The sequence below is a fragment of the Natator depressus genome, chromosome 2 (genome assembly GCF_965152275.1).
Source record: "Natator depressus isolate rNatDep1 chromosome 2, rNatDep2.hap1, whole genome shotgun sequence".
Taxonomy (NCBI): domain Eukaryota; kingdom Metazoa; phylum Chordata; order Testudines; family Cheloniidae; genus Natator; species Natator depressus.
In genome coordinates, this window is record NC_134235.1 from 152,703,862 (window position 1) to 152,727,579 (window position 23,718).

The 23,718-nt window shown below is 41.8% G+C and overlaps 1 protein-coding gene across 5 annotated transcripts in view; it reads right to left on the reverse strand.

The window, feature by feature from the left end:
• Positions 1–23,718, reverse strand: part of COL15A1 (collagen type XV alpha 1 chain) — a 270,398-nt gene that overhangs the window by 178,777 nt on the left and 67,903 nt on the right. For 2 of the 5 annotated variants that reach the window (XM_074945145.1, XM_074945143.1), the window contains exon 1: positions 17,771–18,439. The exons of 1 other annotated variant lie outside the window; for it this stretch is intronic. In XM_074945145.1, the coding sequence (XP_074801246.1) occupies positions 17,771–18,149 (379 nt within the window). In that variant the 5' untranslated portion in view covers positions 18,150–18,439. Of the gene's footprint in view, positions 1–17,770; positions 18,446–23,718 lie in introns of those variants that run through there. 2 more of the 5 variants (XM_074945146.1, XM_074945144.1) reach the window with 2 other exon arrangements.

The following is a 23,718-nucleotide window of genomic DNA, read 5'->3' on the forward strand; positions in this document are numbered from 1 at the left end:
TGCCACTTATCTGCCTGATGGGCCTCTCCCAGACACCGATGAAGACAGGAGTCGTGGGGGTCGCCCATGGGCATAGGCTTGCCACAGGAGCTGCAAGGTTTGAAGCCCTGGGATGGCATGCCCCGTAGCCCCATAGGGCACTCGTTGAAGGGGGAAACCCCTTCAAGCATTAACAACTATACTTAACACTAAATATAACAGATAACTAAAACTTAACTAACAATAGAGATAAGTAGAGTAGCCACGGAGTAGTGGAGCACTTGCGAACAAGACACCACTGTTCCAACAACCATCACTGGTGGTAAGAAGGAACTGAAGGGGGGTCGGGCCAGCAGGGTCATATATAGAGCACCATATCGGCACCACTCCAGGGGGCTCCACAGCCGGCCCAACGGGTAGCTGCTAGGGAAAAAAAGTTTCCAACATCCGTGCATGTGGCACGCATGCACACCTAACTGGAGGTGATATGAGCAAGCACTCGAAGAAGAACTGTTGTGATGAGTCGGCAAGACCACTTTCAAGGAACCAACCACACAATGGTTCTCAGAAAGCCCCCTTTTATTTCATCATGCACACAGGTCTCCCCAGTTCTTGGAGGACTTCCATCAGATGAAAACAGAAGGATCGAAAGCATAGTATTGGTGGTGGAAAAGAAGGGCTGAGGCAGACAGACAACTACCAAAATGCTCTACATGAGCATGCCAAGGTTGTATTACAGGCAAAGCGTTCCTCCTTCTCCCCCTCCATAGTGGCTCTAAAAGCATGCCTAAAGCATACCATGGTGGTGAAAAGCTTCATCATCCCAAATTGCCTCCAGTCCACAACAGAACCTGAGTACTAATCACTATAAGGAGCCAGCATCCTTTTCCAGTATTTATCCTCTAAGGTGAATATTTTTGAGAAAGACTTTTTCTGCTGCTCAGTCACTCATATCCTAAATCAAGGTTTCTTCATATGTAATTTTTAATGGTTCTGCAGTACATTTTATGGCTTTAGATGGCATGACAGGGAGGTAACACATACCCATTCTCTCTCTCCAACTCTGGCTCAGCCTCATCTTGAATACTGTGTTCAGTTCTGGGTACCTCATTACCAGATAAATATTAACATATTGGATGGTGTTCAGAGAAAAACAAAAAATAGATAGGAAGCAACTGACTTACAAAGAAAGATATTAAGAATGGGGGGGGAGGGGAATTCTTTACCCTCACAAAAGAGGGTGTCACAAAAAGTTTAAATTCTGCAGATAACAGAAATAAATATACATAAATCACATACTCAAATCCTTACCATTCAGCTCCAAGACATAACCGTACAACTTGAGCCAAAGAAGAGCTCTTTTAGTGGGTAGCAGTTGCAAATGACTTCTCTGTTGGGCTAGTCACTGAAGGACATCGTATTCAATCACAGTAATTGATTATCTGGTTTTGTTAACTGCTAATTAAAATATGTGGTGGGGAGAACTCAGAACATGACACGAGGGTTGCCCATTAGCTGTTTTACAAATTTGAAATAAATTAGGGCTGCCAAGCAATTAAAAACATTAATCGCATGATTAATCGCACTGTTAAACAACAATAGAATACCATTTATTTAAATATTTTTGTATGTTTTCTATATTTTCAAATATATTGATTTCAATTACAACACAGAATACAAACTTTACAGTGCTCAGTTTATATTTACTTGTAATTACAAGTATTTGCACTGTAAAAAAGAAACAAAAGAAATAGTATTTTTCAATTCCTACAGGGACCAATTTAATACACTACACCCACCGGGTCTTGCAGCCATGCTGCCCAGCAGGAGCTTGCAGCCCCGCTGCCCAGAGTGCTGATGGCACGGCGAGCTGAGGCTGTGGGAGAGGGGCCGGGCAGGACGGTCCCGTGGGCCGTAGTTTGCCCACCTCTGCTCTACACTTCGTCCCTCTCAGATTTTGGAAGGCACTTCACACTGTTAAACTTGGGTTGAGTGCTGCAGCTATCTTTAGAAATCTCACTTTGGTATCATCTTTGTGTTTTGTCAGATCTGCCGTGAAAGCGTTCTTAAAACGAACAACATGTGCTGGATCATGGTCCAAGACTGCTATAACATGAAATATATGGCAGGCTGTGGGTAAAACAGAGCAGGAGGCATATAATTCTCCCCCATGGAGTTCAGTCACAAATTTAATTAATGCATTAATTTTTTAATGAGCATCATCAGCATGGAAACATATCCTCTAGAATGGTGGCCAAAGCATGAAGGAACATACGAATGTTCAGCATATCTAACACCTAAATACCTTGCAATGCTGGCTACAAAACTGCCATGCAAATGCCTGTTCTTACTTTCAGGTGACATTATAAATAAGAAGCGGGCAGCAGTATCTCCCGTAAATGTAAACAAACTTGTTTCTCTTAGCGATTGGCTGGACAAGAAGTAGAACTGAGTGGACTTGTAGGCTCTAAAGTTTTACATTGTTTTGTTTTTGAGTGAAGTTATGTAACAAAAAAAATCTACATTTATAAGTTGCACTTACATGATAAGATCGCACTACAGTACTTGTCTGAGGTGAAATGAAAAATACTATTTCTTTTGTTTGCTATTTTTACAGTGCAAATATTTGTAATCAAAAATAATAATACAAAGTGGGCACTGTACACTTTGTATTCTGTGTTGTAATTGAAATCAATATGTTTGAAAATGTAGAAAAAATCCAAAAATACTTAAGAAATTTCAATTGGTATTCTATTGTTTAACAGTGCGATTAATCGCGATTCATTTTTTTAACTGTGAATCATTTTTTTGAGTTAATCGCATGAGTTAACTGCAATTAATCTACAGTCCTAAAAGAAATACCCACAGGAAGCCAGTGCATTACTGTACAATTAGGGCCAACTCTATATTACAGGCACTGTAGCAGCAAAGCTCAAAGCTATGCCAGCATCCCCCATAGTATAGACGCAGACTACAGCAACGGAAGGGGTTTTTCCTGTTGCTGTAGGAGCTCAACCTCCCTGAGTGACAGTAGCGATGCTAACAGAAGCAATCTTCTGTAGTCCTAGTTGCGTCTACACAGGGCATTAGGTCGGCATAGCTATGGCACTCGGGTGTGAAAAATCCACAGCCCTGAGCGCCGTAGCTATGTCAACCCAACTTTTAAAGGCCTAAGACTAATGACATGAAATTAAGAAATGGATAAAATAAACTGAATCTCAGGAAAATCTTCTTGACAGGACATTTATTAGCCTATAGAATCTTCTCTCAAAAGAGATAATTAAATCCCCACATCTTCAGAATTCAAAATTAAAACTGCACAAAACAATAGTAAATGCACTGTAGGGAATAATCCATGGAAGATGATGCATTTGATAACCAAACAGCCTTTTCAATCTCAAGGTTCTATGATTGTCTGAATCTTCCACCAGCGCCTTTTATTGTACTTATTTATTTATATATATATATATATATATATATATATATATATATATATATATATATATATATATATAATACAGTGCCCATTGCTGTAGCAACAGCATGTTAAATTAACATAACCATACCACCTACATATGATAGGGTTTATCCAACCTAATAGCTGTGCAAAAGCTACAGAGCTGTGCCTCACTGCTGCAGACAAGATTAAATTAAAAGCCTTAGTTAAAAGCTTCAGTTAAAAGCCTGGTGGAATAAATGCATCTTGCACTGTACACTGAAGCAGGACTAGCAAATTGGTTCTGGTGAACAGCCAGAGGAAATTTCACAGGAAGAGGCCTCGGCTGAAATGATGCTAGTAACTTTCACCTATTTATTCATATATTTACAGTTTCAAAAGGACTTCTTGTCCTTCCTTGTCTGATTAATCACAATGCTATTTTTGTAATACATTTATTATGCATACTGCAGTCACCTTCTTTGTGCTCTATTCTGCCCTAGCATTCCCGATTGTGCTAGGTGCTGTACAAACACATGGAAAGACTCTCCATGTGCCCTGAAGAGCTTACAAAATAATTTAATCAAAACTAATGAGCATTCTCTCTTTTTCAACTTTAGCTTCAACATATATTCTCTTACAGACCCTGGAGCACTCTATGAACTTAGTCTTCACCTGCTTTTCCAATTTTATAAAGACTTGGGGTTTTGCTAGTATTATTTTTACTCTCTCTAATAAACCAGAATGGTTGATTTAGCCTCTTCTTGCTTTCTTGAAAACTGGATAATTCTGGTCTGGGTACCAAGCAGAACAAACCTGAATATTTCTAGATAAAAAACTTTATAAGGTGAAGCTAACCTTAGAAGTAAACAATCAGTAATTTAAGAATAAGAGTCCATACATAAACACTACTGTTAGTGGGAGGGGAAACAAAGGCCAGGAAATTTGGTATTAAGGTTAACCTTATGGGAAACCCAAAAAATTAGAGAATATGGAAATTCACATGGACGGTAGGAAGCCAAACTACTTGTTAAGGTCCCAGGGAAGTGAGGATCTGCCTCAAGAGGTAGCAGAAGAGGGGTCATGTGGCCAGCAACAAGTATATGAGGAATTTGGAGTGGGACAAGGAAGAGTCCTTCCATCAATCAGACTAATCTAATCAATTTAAACTTGGTCACCCACTCTCAATAAAGGACCTGCCAAAAAGAATTAGAAATGTTTTCTAGCCATGGTGACAACCCCTTTTTTAAAAAAAGTCTTAATTTGCAAACAGCATGTCAGATGAATTCATTGACAGATTTCTCTAGGAATTAGCTTACATTTTGAGGTCTGCCATGGGCGGCGTGTGACCCCCACCCTCTTTGGGAAGGCTAGCCTACCGACCCTGCCCCTTCCTCCTGAGGCCCCGCCCCCCACCAGAGCCCCAAGCTCCCCTCCTCCCCCGCAGCTGGAGGAGCCCCCGCCCACCCGCACCAGTCACCCCAAACCACCAGGCAGCCCAAGCGCCGGCCGGAGGGTCGGGCCGGCCCAAGCCGCCCATTGCCACCGCAGCCCCTGGTCACCAGCGGGCCCGAGCTCCAAGATCCAGGCCACTGGCTGAAGCTGAGCCCCCTTGTGCTTCAGGGGAGAGGGGGAGCAAGGACGGGGCCTTGGGGCAGAGCATGGGTGGGGCCACGGCTTGGGTTAGCTTAGCCTCCCCTGGCCTATGACACCTGCCACAGATGAGGTCTGCTTTTGCAAGGAAAAAGGCTACAATTTAGATATCCAGCCCATTTGACACCATCATTTAAGCCCACTGGAGCTGTGCCATTCTGACACCCCTATTTAAAACCAAAGCTTTTAAAATCAGAGTTTAATCAACTCATCTTTGGCCCTGCATACTGAAATGTCTCACCTCCTTACATCTGAAGGCCACATTAGCAGCTAAGAATGACAAAGAGCTCTGTGTAGGAGTTCAAGATTATGTGTGTCACGGCCGATATGTGCACACTCCAGAATACAGTGATTAACACACACTTTTACTTTTAAGTCAAAGGCTCCCACACAAATACCCAGAACAATGTGTACCAGATTTACTACAACACTTTAAGATCAAAGTTTTATCACAATAAGAATTATAGTTACAGAGAAAGTATGACCTTCTCCCAGGGAACTCGTTATATAAAGCAGTGTCAGAGTGAGGCATCAAATGGAAAGTCTGCAATTCTAAAAGAGGTGAAAGTAAAGTCAGATAAGCTTTTAGAGCTATACATTTCAAGGGCTTTCCAATCAGTGTTGTGGTGAATATAATAATGGAACTTGGCATCTTGGTACTGCAAAGGGAGGGGAGAATAAAAAATGTAATTTAAAAAGTTTTCATAGAGAAGTTTAAGTATCTGGTGTTGAGAAAAAAGAAAGCAAGAGGGTAAATCAGTGTATGAGCGAGGGGAGTGTAGCAGTGAAGCAGCACATAGGCCCATATCCTGCCCCTGTCTTTGTAGATCTAGAGGCCCCATGACACAGCAGAATGACTTCAGTTCTTCTATATGGGATAACCAGGAGCCCACACCGCCCAATTCTGCAGGGACTCCTGGCATGGCAGCGTACAAACAACTCTTTGGTACCATAGTTGGAGGTTCCATCACGACATGATTATCCTCTAGTCCCCTGTCCCCACCGTCCCCCACCTCAGTTGATGAGGATGTACAAAGGCTACGCAAGCTACTCCAGCTCTTAGGAGGAATAGTGATAGTGGAGCACCAGGTGACTGAGAACCCACCTTGCTCACATGGAATTTCCCAATGCCTTGCCTATTCAGACAAGATGCTGGAGGCAGAATCTGAGGCATAACTAAATGGAATTAAACACAATTTAAAACGAATGGGATTGCAAGCCTGATATGGTCTCAATTCATTGCAATGTACAAATGTGCATTTAAGTTGGAGTGAACCACCAGTTACTGTTGATCTGTGGATAAAGGGAGTGTGGGGTGGAAAGACTGTCAGAGGGTTCTATAGTTAATAAGATGACTGAATAAAAATAGTGAAAGTAAAAAATTATAGAGAGATGGTGGTAGCACCTCCTCAAGTTAAGGTTGAGACTAGCTTAATACTTAACAGCTGATTGTTGTTAATTGCTCTCAAACCCATAGTAAGAATTATTTTGTCCCCGTTTTAAAATTCACTTTGCATTATCCTCTAACAAACTGTAGCATGTTTGAGCAGTTGATGTCTTTTCAGGTTTTCCACTATCAACTGGTATAATCTAATAGTTATTAGGGAAATCCATCCAGTCAGACAAGCTTTTGTTCGTTATTTCTCTGATGGGCTGTGGAAATCACACATGTGTCTACACTACATGCTGTAAGGTTGCCTGTGTAGCCGCTTTATGCCAGTGGGAGAGAGCTCTCCTGCCGGCATAATTAAACCACCCCCAATAGTGGTCATAACGCTGTCCACACGGACTCTTTTATCAGTGAAATTTATGTTGTCAGGAAGGCATTTTTTCACACCACTAACAAACAAAAGTTTTGATGACAGAAGTGCTAGTGTAGACAAAGACTTAGTCTGACCGTCAACAAAGAAGTCACATCCACAAGAACATTTTCACAAAATCTTATAATTTGTAACTAATCATTTTGTACTGCAAACCCCATTTCTCACGCTTCACCATGCTGTGTTTAGAGCTGTGTAGTCATTAACATATTAATTACCCATATCTGATGTGTCTGGGAGAGAAGCCTGACAGGAACTAATACTGTAGCATTAATGCCTAATTAGTAAGTCATTCAAGATATTTGAACAAAATTGATACTTTTAGTCATTGTATGTAAGCATTTGACAATGGCACACATCACTGTATTTGCAATAGGAATGTGACAACTACCTGATTCCGATCTGATTTATACACTCCACAAATCCAGCCCCCAAAATTTCATGGGGGACACTAAGTTAGAACAACGGGGAGTTGGATACTTGCGGGAATTATTTGTAGGATGGGAACCAGACCAAAAGGGTAACAGACCAACCTTGTAACAGGGAGTTTGGGACAGGGGAAGATCAAGTTGCATACAGAATCACTTCGTGACCCTGAAAAAAAATGGAGGAGCAGAGAATCACATGCACATACCTAAGGCATTGACTGGCTAATCATCTTCTAGTGTAGCCGGTCATGCAGCATACAGTGCAAGGCCTCAATTTTGTGCCAGTATATGTCTGAGTGAAAAAAAAATAAGCTTTTGTCCTTAGACAATGATACTGACCCAGTCATAGTGTAGTTTTTAGAGTGGTGACATTTCTCATGACAACATAATACCTAGATATTCCACAACAGCCATAAGAAGTCAGGCATCCTGATATTTATAAAGCAATCCTCAAAAGAGCTAATGCGCAAGGGGGGCATTTTCAGGATTTCCTTTAAATTCCAAACATGTAGGCCAAGGGCTTCAAAATGGGATCCTGAGATTAGTTTCCTAAATCCATACTTATGCACCTGATTAACTGACCTCATTTTCTCATTTTCAGCATCCAGCAGTTCCTGTTGATTGGTTATATTCGTATATATTGGTTATATTGGTAATATATATATTATATAACCTCCTCCTTGAGTATTCCTCGTATTGTTTTTTTGCACTCACACACCACCCACTGTTTAGAGGTTCCACCATTGTGTCTGAAATCAGTAGGCAACAGAGCTTCTGCCTTGGCAGCCACATTTGCTCCCTCCTGAAACCAGGCTCATTTAATCTTGCCCCACTTTTAAAAAAAAAACAAACAAAAAAAACCTTAAAATTGTTTTTGCAGAGGTGTTTTGAAATCAGCGCTACTGTTGTTTTGTTCACCCCTCTGGTCTCTAATTTTGTTGAGGTCGAGGTGTTCTTTTATAAATGAAGGAGAAATTGTTTTTACTATTTTTGTTCAGTACCCCAAGAGTTTTTTCAGAGGGGAGTGTGCTTTATCAATAAAATGATTAGTTTTATTGTTCAGCACTATTCAATGTGTGGCCCGGTTAGGCCCTAATTTTCAAAATCTTGTCCTTGTGCCTCATTGAGAATTACAAAGTGTTCGGCCCAGAAGAGGCCACAGGGGCGAGGGAAAATATTCTCCAGAGACTAGTAAAATCGATATTATCCTGAAGGAAATATTTTGGAATGCAAGCTCCCTGTGAATCCCTGAGCCAGGTCACCAAGTTTACTTCCAGAGTATAATGATGTTGAAAACTCATTATCAGTATTGATTTTACAGCAGAAACATTGATCTGGAGTCACATTACCTAGTCTTTTCTTGGTCTCAATAACTACTGAATCAGCAAGTGTCTCAGAGGCAGAATGGTGATTCTCTTTTGTGAGGGTTTTCTCATTTTGCAAACAGGACTACCATCAAATGCTTTTCTGAACATGTTCTGTAAATGGCAGGTTGCCAAGGAAAGTGTTGACATAGTGTTCCAGAACAATGCTTTTAACATAATGAAAGTTTTCAGTGACTAGTGTGTCAGTTCGGGGTGTCCTGATCATGCTCTGCACTAACACCACTTTGTTAAAACAACATCTGTGGCCCTCTTGATTGCCATCAACCAGAAAGCAGTCAGCCATTTTCAACATTCCTTTTGCACTATTGTCAAACTCTACAGCTCACAAGTGGAATTAGGCCTCGCTGGAAGATCATGAGCAGGTGGAATTGGGTTTTCCAGTTGCTACCTTTATGTGATGAAAAAAATATATGGGTTCTTAGAGTATTCTTCTCTGCTTGCAGTGTTGTTGTAGCCATGTTGATCCCAGGATAAGAGAGACAAGATGGGTAAGGTAATTGGACCAAACTTCTGTTGGTGAAAGAGACAAGCTTTGGAGCTACACAGAGCTCTTCTTCACATCTGGGAAAGATCCTACGAGTGTCAGAGTTAAGTACAAGGTGGAACAGATTATTCAGCAAAAGTAGTTAATACAACTACAGTCCATACTTTATGGGGACCACATCCTGAAAAGAAAAAAAAATCTTTCCTGAACCCTCCCAAACTTGCCACACTCATCCGCAGAAGAAAGCTCCCCACAGAGCAGGACACATCCAATTTTAAGCAGCACCAGATGCAAAACCTGTAAACATATCTCCACTGCTACAATGATCAACACGCCCCACAACATACCTTTCAAGATCCATAGGTCCTATTCATGCCTATCACAACATGTGGTGTACCTCATCCAGTGCACTAAATGCCCCAACAACAACTACGTAGGTGAGACCAGATAGACAATTACTATGATCTCAAACGAGCTCACACAGAAAAATAAGACAAAAAACACCGTATCACACCATATTACTTCTCACAAACGGATCACTCCATATCTGACCTCTCAATTCTCAATTTCAAAGGAAATCTGAACAATACCTTCAAAAGATAAGCTTGGGAGATACTAGATACTTTGCTAGATACTTTGCTAGATACTAAAAATCATGGACTTAATCAAGACACTGGTTTTATGGCTTATTACAACAATATGTAACCCACACACCATCCCCTTTTTTTGTCTTACAACTGAAAGACTGTTAACAGGACACTTCCCCTAGAATGGTCCCTTAGCATATGTGTTAGCTACCTATGCTTAACAATTTGTTTCAGCTGACACACTCTGAGTACTTTTCCCAGAGCTGAGAGAGCTCTGTGTAGCTCAAAAGCTTCTCTCTCTCTCTCACCAACAGAAATTGGTCCAATAAAAGGTTTTACCTCACCCACCATATCCAGTCAACACACAGATACGCATATCTCGGTCAACACACAGGAAAGATGCGTATGGATGGGCAACTGTAAATCTGACATTCCCCAACTTTCAAGTGCGTGACTGTACAACCTAAATAATGCAGAGGGTTATTTTGTACATGGAGGCAAGTGAGGCATTTTGTAAGGAATCAGTCAAGATTATACAACTTTCAGTGACTCCATACAAAATGCCTCACTTGTGTCTTTATTCCGTTATTGTCGTAGCTGGTGTCTGATATATGTAATAGACAATACATGTTATCCAAGCCCACAGAAAAGTGGATTCATAACATCCTGTAGCTGCAAACCTATGTAGCTGCAAACCTATGTAGCTATTCGGAGTTTAACAGACTTTGGGCCTGATCCTCCAGCCATGGAAGCCAATGGCAAAACTCCAATAGAATTCAGTGGGCGCTAGACCAGGCACTATATAAGCATGGACCAAATAGGGTTGCCAACTTTCTAATCGCACAAAACTGAACACCCTTGCTCCGCCCCCTCCCCAAGGCACTGCCCCGTCCCACCCCTTCTCCGAGGCCCTATCCCTGCTCGCTCCATACCCTCTCCGTCTGTTGCTCACTCTCTCCCACCCTTACTCACTTTCACTGGGCTGGGGCAGGGAGTTGGGGTGTGGGAGGGGGTCAGGGTTCTGGCTGGGGGTGCAGGCTCTGGTGTGGGGCTGGGGATGAGGGGTTTGGGGTGCAAGAGGGAGCTCAGGGCTGTGGCAGGAGGTTGGGATGAGGGGGGGTGAGGGGTCCGGCTGGGGGTGCAGGAGGGGGCAGGGGATTGGGATGTGGGGGAGTGCAAGCTCCGGGAGGGAGTTTGGGTGCAGGAGGGGACTCCAGGATGGGGCAGGAGGTTGGGGTGCGGGGTCCTGGTGGCACTTACCATGGCTCCCAGGAAGCGGCCGCCAGGTCCCTGAGGCCCCTAGATACATGGGTCTCCAGGGAGGCTCGGCACACTGCCCTCGTACCTGCAGGCACCACACCCGCAGCTCCCATTGGTCGCAGTTCCTGGCCAATGGGAGCTGCAGAGCCGGCACTCATGGAGGGGGCAGCACACGAAGCCTCCCTGGCTGCCCGTGTGCCATGGGGCTGCAGGGACCTGAGAGCCACTTCTGGGAGTTGCGGGGAGTCAGGGCAAGCAGGAAGCCTGCCTTAGCCCGGGCCCCCACTGCGCTGCTGACCGGAGCTGCCAGGGTCCCTTTTCAACCAGGTGTTCCAGTCGAAAACCGGATGCCTGTCAACCCTAGCACTAAGCTTCAGTGTGACTCAAAACTGATTGTCTGCTCCTGAAAGAAAATGCATGTCCATAGAGTCCTAGAAATGTGGGGCTGGAAGTGACCTTGAGAGGTAATCTAGTCCAGTGCTTCTCAAGCTATCTGATGTGGGGGACGAGTAATTTTTTTTCCAATGTGCGCACAGACTGGCAGCCGATGGCTCGTGGACTGGCACCGGTTCACGGACCACCACTTTGAGTAGCACTGATCTAGTCCATCCCCACATGCTGAGGCAGGATTAAGTATATGCAGGAGGGGGCAGGGGATTGGGATGTGGGGGAGTGCAAGCTCCGGGAGGGAGTTTGGGTGCAGGAGGGGACTCCAGGATGGGGCAGGAGGTTGGGGTGCGGGGTCCTGGTGGCACTTACCATGGCTCCCAGGAAGCAGCCGCCAGGTCCCTGAGGCCCCTAGATACATGGGTCTCCAGGGAGGCTCGGCACACTGCCCTCGTACCTGCAAGCACCACACCATGGTAAATGATCTGGAGGATGGTGTGGATTGCACTCTCAGCAAATTTGCGGATGATACTAAACTGGGAGGAGTGGTAGATACGCTGGAGGGCAGAGATAGGATACAGAGGGACCTAGACAAATTGGAGGATTGGGCCAAAAGAAATCTGATGAGATTCAATAAGGATAAGTGCAGGGTCCTGCACTTAGGACGGAAGAACCCAATGCACAGCTACAGACTAGGGACCGAATGGCTAGGCAGCAATTCTGCGGAAAAGGACCTAGGGGTTACAGTGGACGAGAAGCTGGATATGAGTCAGCAGTGTGCCCTTGTTGCCAAGAAGGCCAATGGCATTTTGGGATGTATAAGTAGGGGCATAGCGAGCAGATCGAGGGACGTGATCGTTCCCCTCTATTCGACATTGGTGAGGCCTCATCTGGAGTACTGTGTCCAGTTTTGGGCCCCACACTACAAGAAGGATGTGGATAAATTGGAGAGAGTCCAGCGAAGGGCAACAAAAATGATTAGGGGTCTGGAACACATGACTTATGAGGAGAGGCTGAGGGAACTGGGATTGTTTAGTCTGCAGAAGAGAAGAATGAGGGGGGATTTGATAGCTGCTTTCAACTACCTGAGAGGTGGTTCCAGAGAGGATGGTTCTAGACTATTCTCAGTGGTAGAAGAGGACAGGACAAGGAGTAATGGTCTCAAGTTGCAGTGGGGGAGGTTTAGGTTGGATATTAGGAAAAACTTTTTCACCAGGAGGGTGGTGAAACACTGGAATGCGTTACCTAGGGAGGTGGTAGAATCTCCTTCCTTAGAAGTTTTTAAGGCCCGGCTTGACAAAGCCTTGGCTGGGATGATTTGATTGGGGATTGGTCCTGCTTTGAGCAGGAGGTTGGACTAGATGACCTCCTGAGGTCCCTTCCAACCCTGATATTCTATGATTCTATGATTCTATGATATACCAACAGCAGCAACTGCCATGTTATCCAGCAACTCACATTTCTTTTAATATTAAGTCTTTGTTACAATTTTTAACAACAAATAGCTTATAAACCAAAACTTAGCTATATATAATCACTATGGTCACAAATGCACCCACAACTCAAATACCATAATGGTGAGTGCTACATAAATACCTAGAAAGACCAACAGATAAACACATAATTAATTTACACCGTAAGAGTCAAAAACCTACTGTACCAAACAGGAAGGAAAACAGCCCTATTAATTTTAAATTATATAAAGTCCAATTTTATTATACAAACTCATTAGCTTTAGTGATGTATAATCTTGTACAAGCCCTGTAAAAAAATGATTTAGGGGAATTTGAATGGCCTTAAACAAAACATTGGATGGAGTTTCTATTGAAACTGGCCCTAAATCAGTTGCTATCACATTCTTGTGTATGATTTGTCATATACAATAATTACAGTGTTTCCTTTCTTTAAATTTACAGAGACCACAATACACTAAAGCAGAGGCTAATCTCTTTGACTCTATAGAAGGGATTTTTCTTAATCTTCTGAACATGTGATCTAGATTGCCTGCATAGTTTCAAAATAATGAAAGTACAAGCTGTCAGGCAAAGAACAAAAGAAAGTTTTCATTCCAGATTGTTACTTTAAATGAGTTTCATTTAGCCCATAAATTAATACAGATGTTTTAAGAAAAATAATGAAAACAGTAAGTGAGATTTTGATTTTAGATATAAGTTTTGATATGAAGCTCTGTGAAAATTGTATGGGTTTACTCTGTAAGATGTTTGCGAAAATGAAATTTGTGGAATTACAGTAGTTTCATTAAAAGCTGATTCCTGTACAGAATTTTGACGGAGTGACTTAATTTCTGGAATTTATTCCAAGAATACTATAGTCATTGTAGGGAAATTTATCATGAAATTAGCTATAAGAGGTCTGACCAAAAAAAACGAAAAACAAAAATCTTTTTTTACATTCTGCTGGTTCAACATGGTAGATGGGCAATTTCTCCCCTCTGGGATAAGGAGGAGTAAAGAAGCATCAGAGACCCCCCCAGCTCCAAAGCAAAAACAACTCCAGGCACTTATATATGCTAACTGGCGTTTAAAAATAGGGTCAAGTATGTTATCACGCACTATTTCTATATACACAAACAAAAAAGAAGCCAGTACTCTAGACAAGCTGTGATGAACATGGACTATTCGGAGGAGCAGGAAATTACAGGACGGATTTTCCAGTGTCACTCCCTGCACCCCTTCCTTTATGCCAACAGTTTTGAAACAACCAAAAAAATCGTTGACTTTAAAAGAAACAAACCTTCTAATTTTACCCAGTGCCATTTTAAACCAAAAAAAACCAAACGAACAAAAAACACAACTTAAACGGGCAACTTGCAGTTTAAACTGAGGAGAAGAAGGGAGAAATGGACAATATGACCTATACCTCTTTTCTAAGGATGCGCAAATCCTGAATCTTTGAATGCCTGTTAGCACAAAAGATGCTGCTATTCGGGCACTGAATCTTCTACATCCCTTGCCTAGTCTTTGGGGTGGTTGGTCAGAGGGAGTTAGAGTGAAGATCCCCTTCCAGAGAAAGATTCCAGGATCACATACCAATTCCTCAGGCTTCTTGCCACAGCTAAGTCAGAACAAAAAGGCTTGCAAGGGCTTCCCTCAGGGCAGTGGTTCCCAAACTGGGGTTTGTGAACCCCTGAGGGTTCGCAAAATGTTACAGGGGTTTCTTGGGGAAAAAATTCCCTAATGGCGGACAGAGCCGTCCCAAGGGACCCCAGGCAGCATGGGGCCGGCAGCATGGGGCCAGCAGCCTGGAGCCCCTGGACTTCCAAGAGCTAAGCTGATCAAAGCAAGCATACCTATCACACTAAGGAGATTTAAACTTCAGGACTCCTTATAAGAAATGGAAATGGAGGTGGATATTTTTTGCTGTTTTTAAAGTTAAATAGGCTGCTAGTGTTGTTTTTAAATTATTATGAACAAGTTTAAGCTTTGTTAGTTTGCCTGGACTGCTCAAGACTTGAATGCTTGTGTACGAGTTTAAGAAGCTTTGAGTTGGCTTCTTAAATACCTTCATGCTGTTTTACATTTGATATGCCTTGATGAAACATAGGAGCCTTGTCTTATAACTGGCTTATTCAAAGTGATACAAGCTACGAAAGTGAGATCTTGGAAGAGTGTTGCCATTTTCATAATGTAATAAAAATACTGTAATGATAAATAATAATAATAAATAGTGTGTAATAAGCATGTCATAAAAACAAATTTTATATTTCCAAGATCACCGCTTTTATAATTTATACTCAGAAAAAGGAGAAAATCCCTGGAAATATTCATTTTTAGGACGAGGTTCACAAGACTTGACATTTTAGTGAAAGGGGTTCACAGGTTGTTAAAGTTTGGGAACCACTGCCTCAGGGTATGACCATGCTGCAATCTGAGGTATGATTGCACCTCAGGTTGGCATACCCATGCTAGCTTTAATCTAGCTAGTGCAGCTAAAAACAGCGTGAAGGGCCAGCCAACACGCTAGCAACGCATGAGAATAGGATGCTAGTGCTAACCCCCAGAACCTATACATGGTAGGGGTAGAGGATTATGGCGTGCTGGCCTTCTCTGTCAAGACTGGAGAGAAGAGGGGCGATGCCCCTCACACTAGGGAGGGGATAAAGAAGAGAAAATGTAGGTTTGGGGTGGTGGAGAGCAGCTCTATCCAAATAATATTTGGGGCCCAATGTTGGTTCTGGTATGCATCCCTAATTTTTCTTTTTTCTATGTTGTTCAGCTGTCTGGCAGGAGATTACATTTTTAAGGGGAAAAAAAAGTACTGAAAGTTAGCCAAACCAAATAAAAAAATAATAATAGCAGGGCTCATTGTACTTCACTTCTATGGCCTGGAAAACAGAGCTGAAGTCTGAGGATACGTGACAGTGGAGGAACTATTCTTTAACCTAGACTCCTAGGGTGAAATCCTGGCCCCAGTGACGCCAATGGGAGTTCTGCCATTGACTTCAGTGGAGCCAGGATTTCACTCATATATAGTCAGCTGTAAATTAACCTTTTTGCATGTCAGGCGGTTAATCCCACAGTTGCAGAACCGAAACTAACGCTGCTTAAATTTACCTCTAATACTTAGTACCTGGGATAGAGGAGATAATACAAGACAAAGTGGTCCAACTCCATTCCAATTAGGTACCCAAACATTTAAGGTTCAGTGATTCTCATGTTCACACCTTCCTCCAACCTGATTCAATGGGCCAGATTCAAAGGGGAGTTTAAAATCATAAAATGTACCTGCTTATCCTCAGCATGTAAATTCCACCAGTTTAGACTCAGATTTAGACCCAGATTCTCTTTAGACTCACATCCTTTTGCAGATGTCTGACTTGCACCCTTTACAACAGCACTGCTGAATTTGACCTTCCGAGTCTAAAGAGTCTAAACATGTACAATACCTGTATTGAGCAACTGGACGAAAGGGATGTAGCAGAAAATGTAACTGGAAAGTACAAGGTACTGTAAAGTAAAACAGACCACCTCCTGTGCCAGTGGGATTACTTGCATCAGGAGGAGAAGGAGAATTTGGCCAATGGATTCAAGACTGGTGGCCAAATTCTCCTTCTGACACACCTGTGTAACCCTCTTGATTTCAGAGGAGTGTTTCTGGTGTCAATTCTGAGAGGATAATTTGGCCTCAAGTCCCTGACTAATTATCTAACTGTATTCACGTATGTTGCTGATATTTCACAGAGATAGCTGCTATTATTTCCATTTCTACTAGTGGTAAATGGTGTATAAATTTTGACAATGCCTGCCAGCCCCATGCTCAGTGTGTTGTATTCATGTCTGCACTGTGCTATTTGCGGTGATAGTTAGCTTAGACTCAGTCAGAGAAGTCCATTAAGCCCAGAATTCAAGGACACAGCTCAAATAAATAAAAAGCAAAATAAGTCTATTTACTTTCTGTGCATGTTGGTTTCTAACATCTCTGTTTTCACTTTCTTTCCTTTTGAAAGCAGCTCTCCAGTGTGTGTCTGTCTGATATTATATAACAGGATGAATATAACAATTAACTTAAGATCCCCAGGAGACAGTCCCAAATGTGCCTTATTAATTACCAGCATAAAATTTTAATTTGCAACAAAGGAATTTCACATTGCAATGCTGCTAATCCTTACATTTTCAAACTCGTCTATGGAGTTTTAGCTGCACAAGTCTCTATAAGGCGAAAACATGCCCCTTTATTGTTTTGCTCATATCTATATTTGTGTGATAGTCATACAACCTTGTACTGTATGGGAGAGTCATTAACAGATTTCTGATTTCTCCCTATTTTTGGTGGGAAATCATCAGGGAATTGGTGTCTTATCTATTCAAGAAAAAAACTAATACCTCAATTATGACAGCATTTTTTGGTCAGTGCTTCTGCCAGTTACTTGCTAAAGTCAAATACATTTAGACAGCATGAAGAGTTTTGATACTTTTACATGCAGAGTTGTAGGTGTACAGTCTAGTCCCAGCAGATACAGTCTTCTGACATTTTTCTTGCTGTTAAGTACCGACTACTTACAGTGAAAGTCAATATCATGAACTAAAATCTTGACTTTCATTTGCAGCAGTGTGACACTAAAGATAGATACTGCTTTGTTACTGCCAACATCCACTTCCAGCATGCACAAGGAAAGATACTACAATCACATGGCAATTATTTCCAACTGTCTCTGCGTGGTATCATTTCAATTTTAAGATGATTACAGAAGCCCCTGTGATATGCTCTGGCAGTTACTCTCTAAGGATATATAAACACACACTCATATTTTTCTGCCATATGAAGTGTTAAAAAACACAACACTGAAATTTGCTTTGTTGTAGTAGTTTATTATTTTATAGCTAGTATTACCTGTTTTCTTTTGTTTCCCCTGACTTATTTTCTTTCCTGTCTTTAACTCCAGTTCTGAGAGAGCTTTTTCCTTGGAAAAATTAGTTACTGCTTCTCCACCTGGCAAAGTAGATTCAGAAGAAACTCCAGTGGCACCTGAAGATACAGTAGAAGTGATGCTCCCTGCAGGAGCCCTTGTGCTAACTGTAGTCCGACTCCGTGAAACTCCTTTTGTTACGTAGCCCTTAGGCACACTTACGTTTAAAGTGATAGTGTTGACAGTTGTGGCTACAGGAGAAGTAGTTGTTTGTGTGGTGCCCCACAGCTGTTGCCACCACCATTGCCCTTCTATAAACCCAGACTGCATTAGGAAAATAATCCAGGCTAGTTTGCTGAACATCTTTCAGTGCTGCAGACAACAAATCAAGCCTCAAACTTCCCTCTCCAATTGCTTGATTGCTGGCTCCAATTTTTACAGCTAGTAAAAGTGAAGAAGAAATGACGTCATCCTAAAAACTGTTGAAAGTTGTTTTACATTGCTGCCAGACTTCATAAGCCACCTTCAAACGTGTTTTGTGATCTTAGGTGTCTAACTTACAGCCTAAATATTTCTTACTAACCATTTGTGTCCTTATGTAATGTAGCTCTGAAGCCAGTTAGTTACCAGACTTCTTTTCTAATGGAAAAGAAGTGCATACGAGCAAGCTTTAGGAGAAGTTTCTCATCTACACCAATCAAAGTACTAGACACCCCCCTTCCCTAAAAAAAAAAAAAAAAACCAAACACATACAACAAAAACCCTTGTCTCATAAGCAGCTACAACAAATGAAGAATCTTTTGTTACATAGATCTCCCTGGTGATAGGTTCAGTGCTGTGTTAAAAATTAATCCTTGTGCAATGACTAATACTGTGGTTCTAATTAAACAAACCCAGAGTGGCTTGTGATGTGAACAGAACACAAACTTGTTTATAGTTTTATTCCATTTTTCTGTACTGCGAGTCATATATTTTTAAAATATTGCAAGGAGTTTGCAGCGGCGGGGGGGGGGGGGGAGGGAGAACCACACCATGTTTTTTATGGAGCTCTCATACCAAAGGTCAATGTTTCTGCATATTCATCTTTCTTGTAACATTTTATAGACTAGAGAAAAGCAAGGGAAACCTATGCAGTAACTCCCCAGTTTGACTGCAGCCCTCAACCAGATCCTTGTTTTCCGAAACAATAAGCCTTTAATAAACTCCTGCAAGCCCCAGGATTATGAGCTCCTGAAGAGCGCAACACTTGGACTGAGTAGTGGCAGAAGAGCTGCTGCAATAGGATGAACAAATGTACAAAGGGTGTTCTGGGAAGATCAAAGGGAGGAAGGTCATGGGATGAAGCAGGGGCTTTCTAGATTGCCATGGATCCAAGCAAGCTGGGGTAGAGGGATGACTTCCCCACATGAGCTTCATTAGCATCTGCAGAATCTAAGCATAAAGAAGTAGAAACTCAATTTTCTAATTTGCATGAACATCTAAATAAGAAAGTGACCCAGCTGTAATCATCTCATGGGAGAGAGTTTACCTCTTCCCAGTGCAACTCTTATTTCCTTAGAGCATACATCAAATCCCACCAAGCTCCAAACAGATTTGTCTACAACCCTCAAGTCCTCCACGGTCCAGACCTTCTGTTTATGTCTCCATTGCTCCTGAACGGGTTCCCATTCTGAATTTGTCTACAAATATCCTGTTACGCTCCACAGAATATTTGAGCTAAAATTAATTCTGGAGCCAAAAGCCTGCTTCACTCTCTCTGCACCCCTTAAGCCCACATTAAAATCTGAAATGAGGCTAAAGACTGCAAAGATCCTTGTGCAGTGGAGATGAATTTCAACAATGGGAAAGAATCACAAAAAGCATCACTTCCACACTGAACAAGGAACTTTGTTAGTATAAGGAAAACAGTATTATCCCAAAAGCAACTCTGTTTCTTTTACTACTTCACTATGGTGGAGCTGCCACCTAGAACCTCCCCAGCACCATGATACCTGGCTTCCTGCTACAGTTTGAAAGAAACAGTACAGACAACATTTCCTGTTGTAACTGACAGAAGCAGAGCTTTCTGGGACATAACGGCACTACTTCAGATGGGCAGTTACACATTAAAAGTATGTTTAGTATGTGCTCTGGAGAAACAACGTGTGGAATTGCAGGACAGCCTAACTGAAGCACAGTTAATCAAGCTGCAGCATACTGAGACCAGAATTATTAGCTGTTTTCCACATATACATTTAAACGTATTCAACTATATAGAAGTGGTGTTGGGAAAACACTGCAAGAAAGCATGTAATAACTGCCATGCTGGTAAAACAGAAATGTGAAAGCTGAGCAAATGTCAGAACTCTACTGATGCTAGGGCAGAATTCTGTCTTTGCTAGACATACACGTCTACTGCAGAAGAGCAATGCAAGAGACTTCAGGCCAAATTCTGTCCATAGATGCTCCCATCCAGCTCCCATCAGGCTCATTAGAATCTGAAGAATCTCATTAGAATCTTGGGCACGTATACCCAAGAACTGTACATGGAACTTAGGCATAGTGTATCCACATTTTTAAAAAAACACATCTCTAACCAAAACATTTTTTTAAACTAAAATATTTATATCAGTATACTCCCTAATGTAGATGCAGTTATACCAGTATAAAGCTTCCCACTGGTCCAGTGTATTCTCCCAAATTTATGTGAATAAGCTACACCAGTGCTTAAACTGGTATACCAGTATAATTGTGTCCACATTAGGGGGTTACTTCTCTTTAAGTATACTGGTTTCATAGCCATATAGCTAAAGCAGTATAAACACAGTTTGTAAACAAGCCCTAAGCATTTGTTTCCTTCATTATGCCTCCTAATGCTATTCTTGCACTTCAGTTTGGAAAAAGAACAGGAGGACTTGTGGCACCTTAGAGACTAACAAATTTATTAGAGCATAAGCTTTCGTGAGCTACAGCTCACTTCATCGGATGCATAGAATGGAACATATAGTAAGATATAGATATAGATATATATACACACACATACAGGTAAGTTGGAAGTTACCATACAAACTGTGAGAGGCTAATTAGTTAAGATGAGCTATTATCAGCAGGAGAAAAAAACTTTTGTAGTGATAATCAAGATGGTCCATTTAGACAGTTGACAAGAAGGTGTGAGGATACTTAGCTTAAGGAAATAGATTCAATATGTGTAATGACCCAGCCACTCCCAGTCTCTATTCAAACCCAAGTTAATGGTATCTAGTTTGCATATTAATTCAAGCTCAGCAGTTTCTCCTTGGAGTCTGTTTTTGAAGCTTTTCTGTTGCAAAATTGCCACCCTTAGATCTTTTACTGAGTGGCCAGAGGTTGAAGTGTTCTCCTACCGGTTTTTGAATGTTATGATTCCTGATGTCAGATTTGTGTCCATTTATTCTTTTGCGTAGAGACTGTCCAGTTTGGCCAATGTACATGGCAGAGGAGCATTGCTGGCACATGATGGCATATATCACATCAGTAAATGTGCAGGTGAACGAGCCCCTGATGGCGTGGCTAATATGATTAGGTCCTATGATGGTGTCACTTGAATAAATATGTGGACAGAGCTGGCATCGGGCTTTGTTGCAAGGATAGGTTCCTGGGTTAGTGTTTTTGTTGTGTGGTTGCTGGTGAGTATTTGCTTCAGGTTGGGGGGGCTGTCTGTAAGCGAAGACTGGTCTGTCTCCCAAGATCTGTGAGAGAGAGGGATCATTTTTCAGAATAGGTTGTAAATCTTTGATGATGCGCTGGAGAGGTTTTAGTTGGGGGCTGAAGGTGATGGCTAGTGGCGTTCTGTTATTTTCTTTGTTGGGCCTGTCCTGTAGTAGGTGACTTCTGGGTACTCTTCTGGCTCTGTCAATCTGTTTTTTCACTTCAGCAGGTAGGTATTGTAGTTTTAAGAATGCTTGATAGAGATAATAGCTCATCTTAACTAATTAGCCTCTCACAGTTTGTATGGTAACTTCCAACTTATCTGTATATATATATATCTTACTATATGTTCCATTCTATGCATCCGATGAAGTGAGCTGCAGCTCACGAAAGCTTATGCTCTAATAAATGTGTTTGTCTCTAAGGTGCCACAAGTACTCCTGTTCTTTTTGCAGATACAGACTAACATGGCTGCTACTCTGAAACTTCAGTTTGGGGCTCTCTCTTCTAATTTCCTTTACTAGCTATATCCTACCTCAAAAGAAAATGGTTATGTACTTTAAAATAGATTTAAATTTTAAGTTTTGTATAGCAACTCCCCATTGCATACAATAAAATCTACAAAATAAAGTTTCTTCTTTTCCCCATTTTCTTCTTTTCCATCTGGTAAATAAACCTCCCTCCCCATCCCTGCTTCTAAATGGAACTCAGAGGATCAGGGCTCTCTTCCCCACCTTGCTTGAGCTTTATAATTACCTACCATGCCATAAGAGGCTTTGGAAGACAGTTACTACTTATTGTGCTGAAAAAACAGCAGGGAGAATCACATCACTGGCCACACAAAAATTGTGGTTTATTGTTTTAAAGGTCAGGGTTTCACCCCTCCCCTTCAGTGACAGGAATGAGTTTATTATATGCATGCATAGGGCCAAATTCTGCCTTTAAATATTCAGATGCAACGCTCACTGATTTCTTGGGAGATGCATGTGTTTATCTAAAAGAACAGTTGTTGGCCAAAACAATCCAGAGATGATTTTCTACCAGACTGTAATAGTTTAAAGTAGAGATCTGTCCAAACTGCAAAGTACTGATCTGGAACTGAAATATAAGTGTGTTCCAGTTCTGGGTTCCACTTTGGGTCCATTTAGATTTTGGTCCTACACTACATAAGACTGTCTTTATAAACTGGAAACAACGTGACATCTAACATTTGAACCATACCACTGTTGAACAGATGGGCAAAATAAATACATAATGGGTACAAAAACGACAGTAAATATGTTGACAAACTTCCCTTCATGTGCTCTCTTCCTGTCTAATTCCAGTCTTTGGTTGCAGTCTACCTTCTGAGACCCATCTGGAAATAACATGTTGTAAGGCATGTACCTACACATCAATTTACAACTTGTTTCTGGACTCAGACTACTTTGGGTTTGGGGTGGGTAGGGTTCACTTGTTTTCATATTTTTAGTTCCTAAAGTAGGTTCTCTCAGACCTGCTCTCCTCCAGACTAATGAATCCCTTCACTGTTTTATGGCTCTATAGCACATATCTAGAGTCATGGATGGCACCCATAAAACTCTTTGGATATGTGCACATATTCTCACTTGTAAATGTGCAACAGTGAATTTCATCACCTCTGAGAGGCGTTTGAAGTGTTCACTTGTGAGCCCTCACCTAAAAACTTGTAATTAGGGCTGTGAGTTGGTTAAATATCTGATTAAAACCACAGTGAACACCCGATTAAAAATAATATAACCACTGCGCGTGTAATGTCATTGCAGCTGCATGTGTTTTGACGGGAGTGCTCTTTCTTAAAAGACGTAACCTGAGTAAAAACCATGGGACTTTCCGGATTGGGCAAATTGTTTCAATGGGAGATTTCCTCTAAAAATGTCACCGCTGGGATGCAGGAATGGGAGAGTGATTTCCAAAAAAAGCTGGAGTTTCATCCAAGATCTTTAGCAGATCTTGAGTGTACTGTACACAGGGGGTTTGAACTGCTTTGGAAGCGGCTGTGAATAGAAATTTAAGTTATTATTAAGATGTCTCTACTTATGTGAAGCAAATTAGTGATGCCTTAAACGTCAAGCTTTTTTTAGACCACTGTTTATTGGGATTGCACCAGTAACCCAAGAGAAAGGTAGGTGATCTGGGATGGAGTTGACCGTGTGGAAAAATACAGCCTGAGCCTAACTCTGCCTCAACAACTTCCAGTGACTTCAGTGGGCTTTGGATCAGGTGACCAGTACCTTAACCACACCAG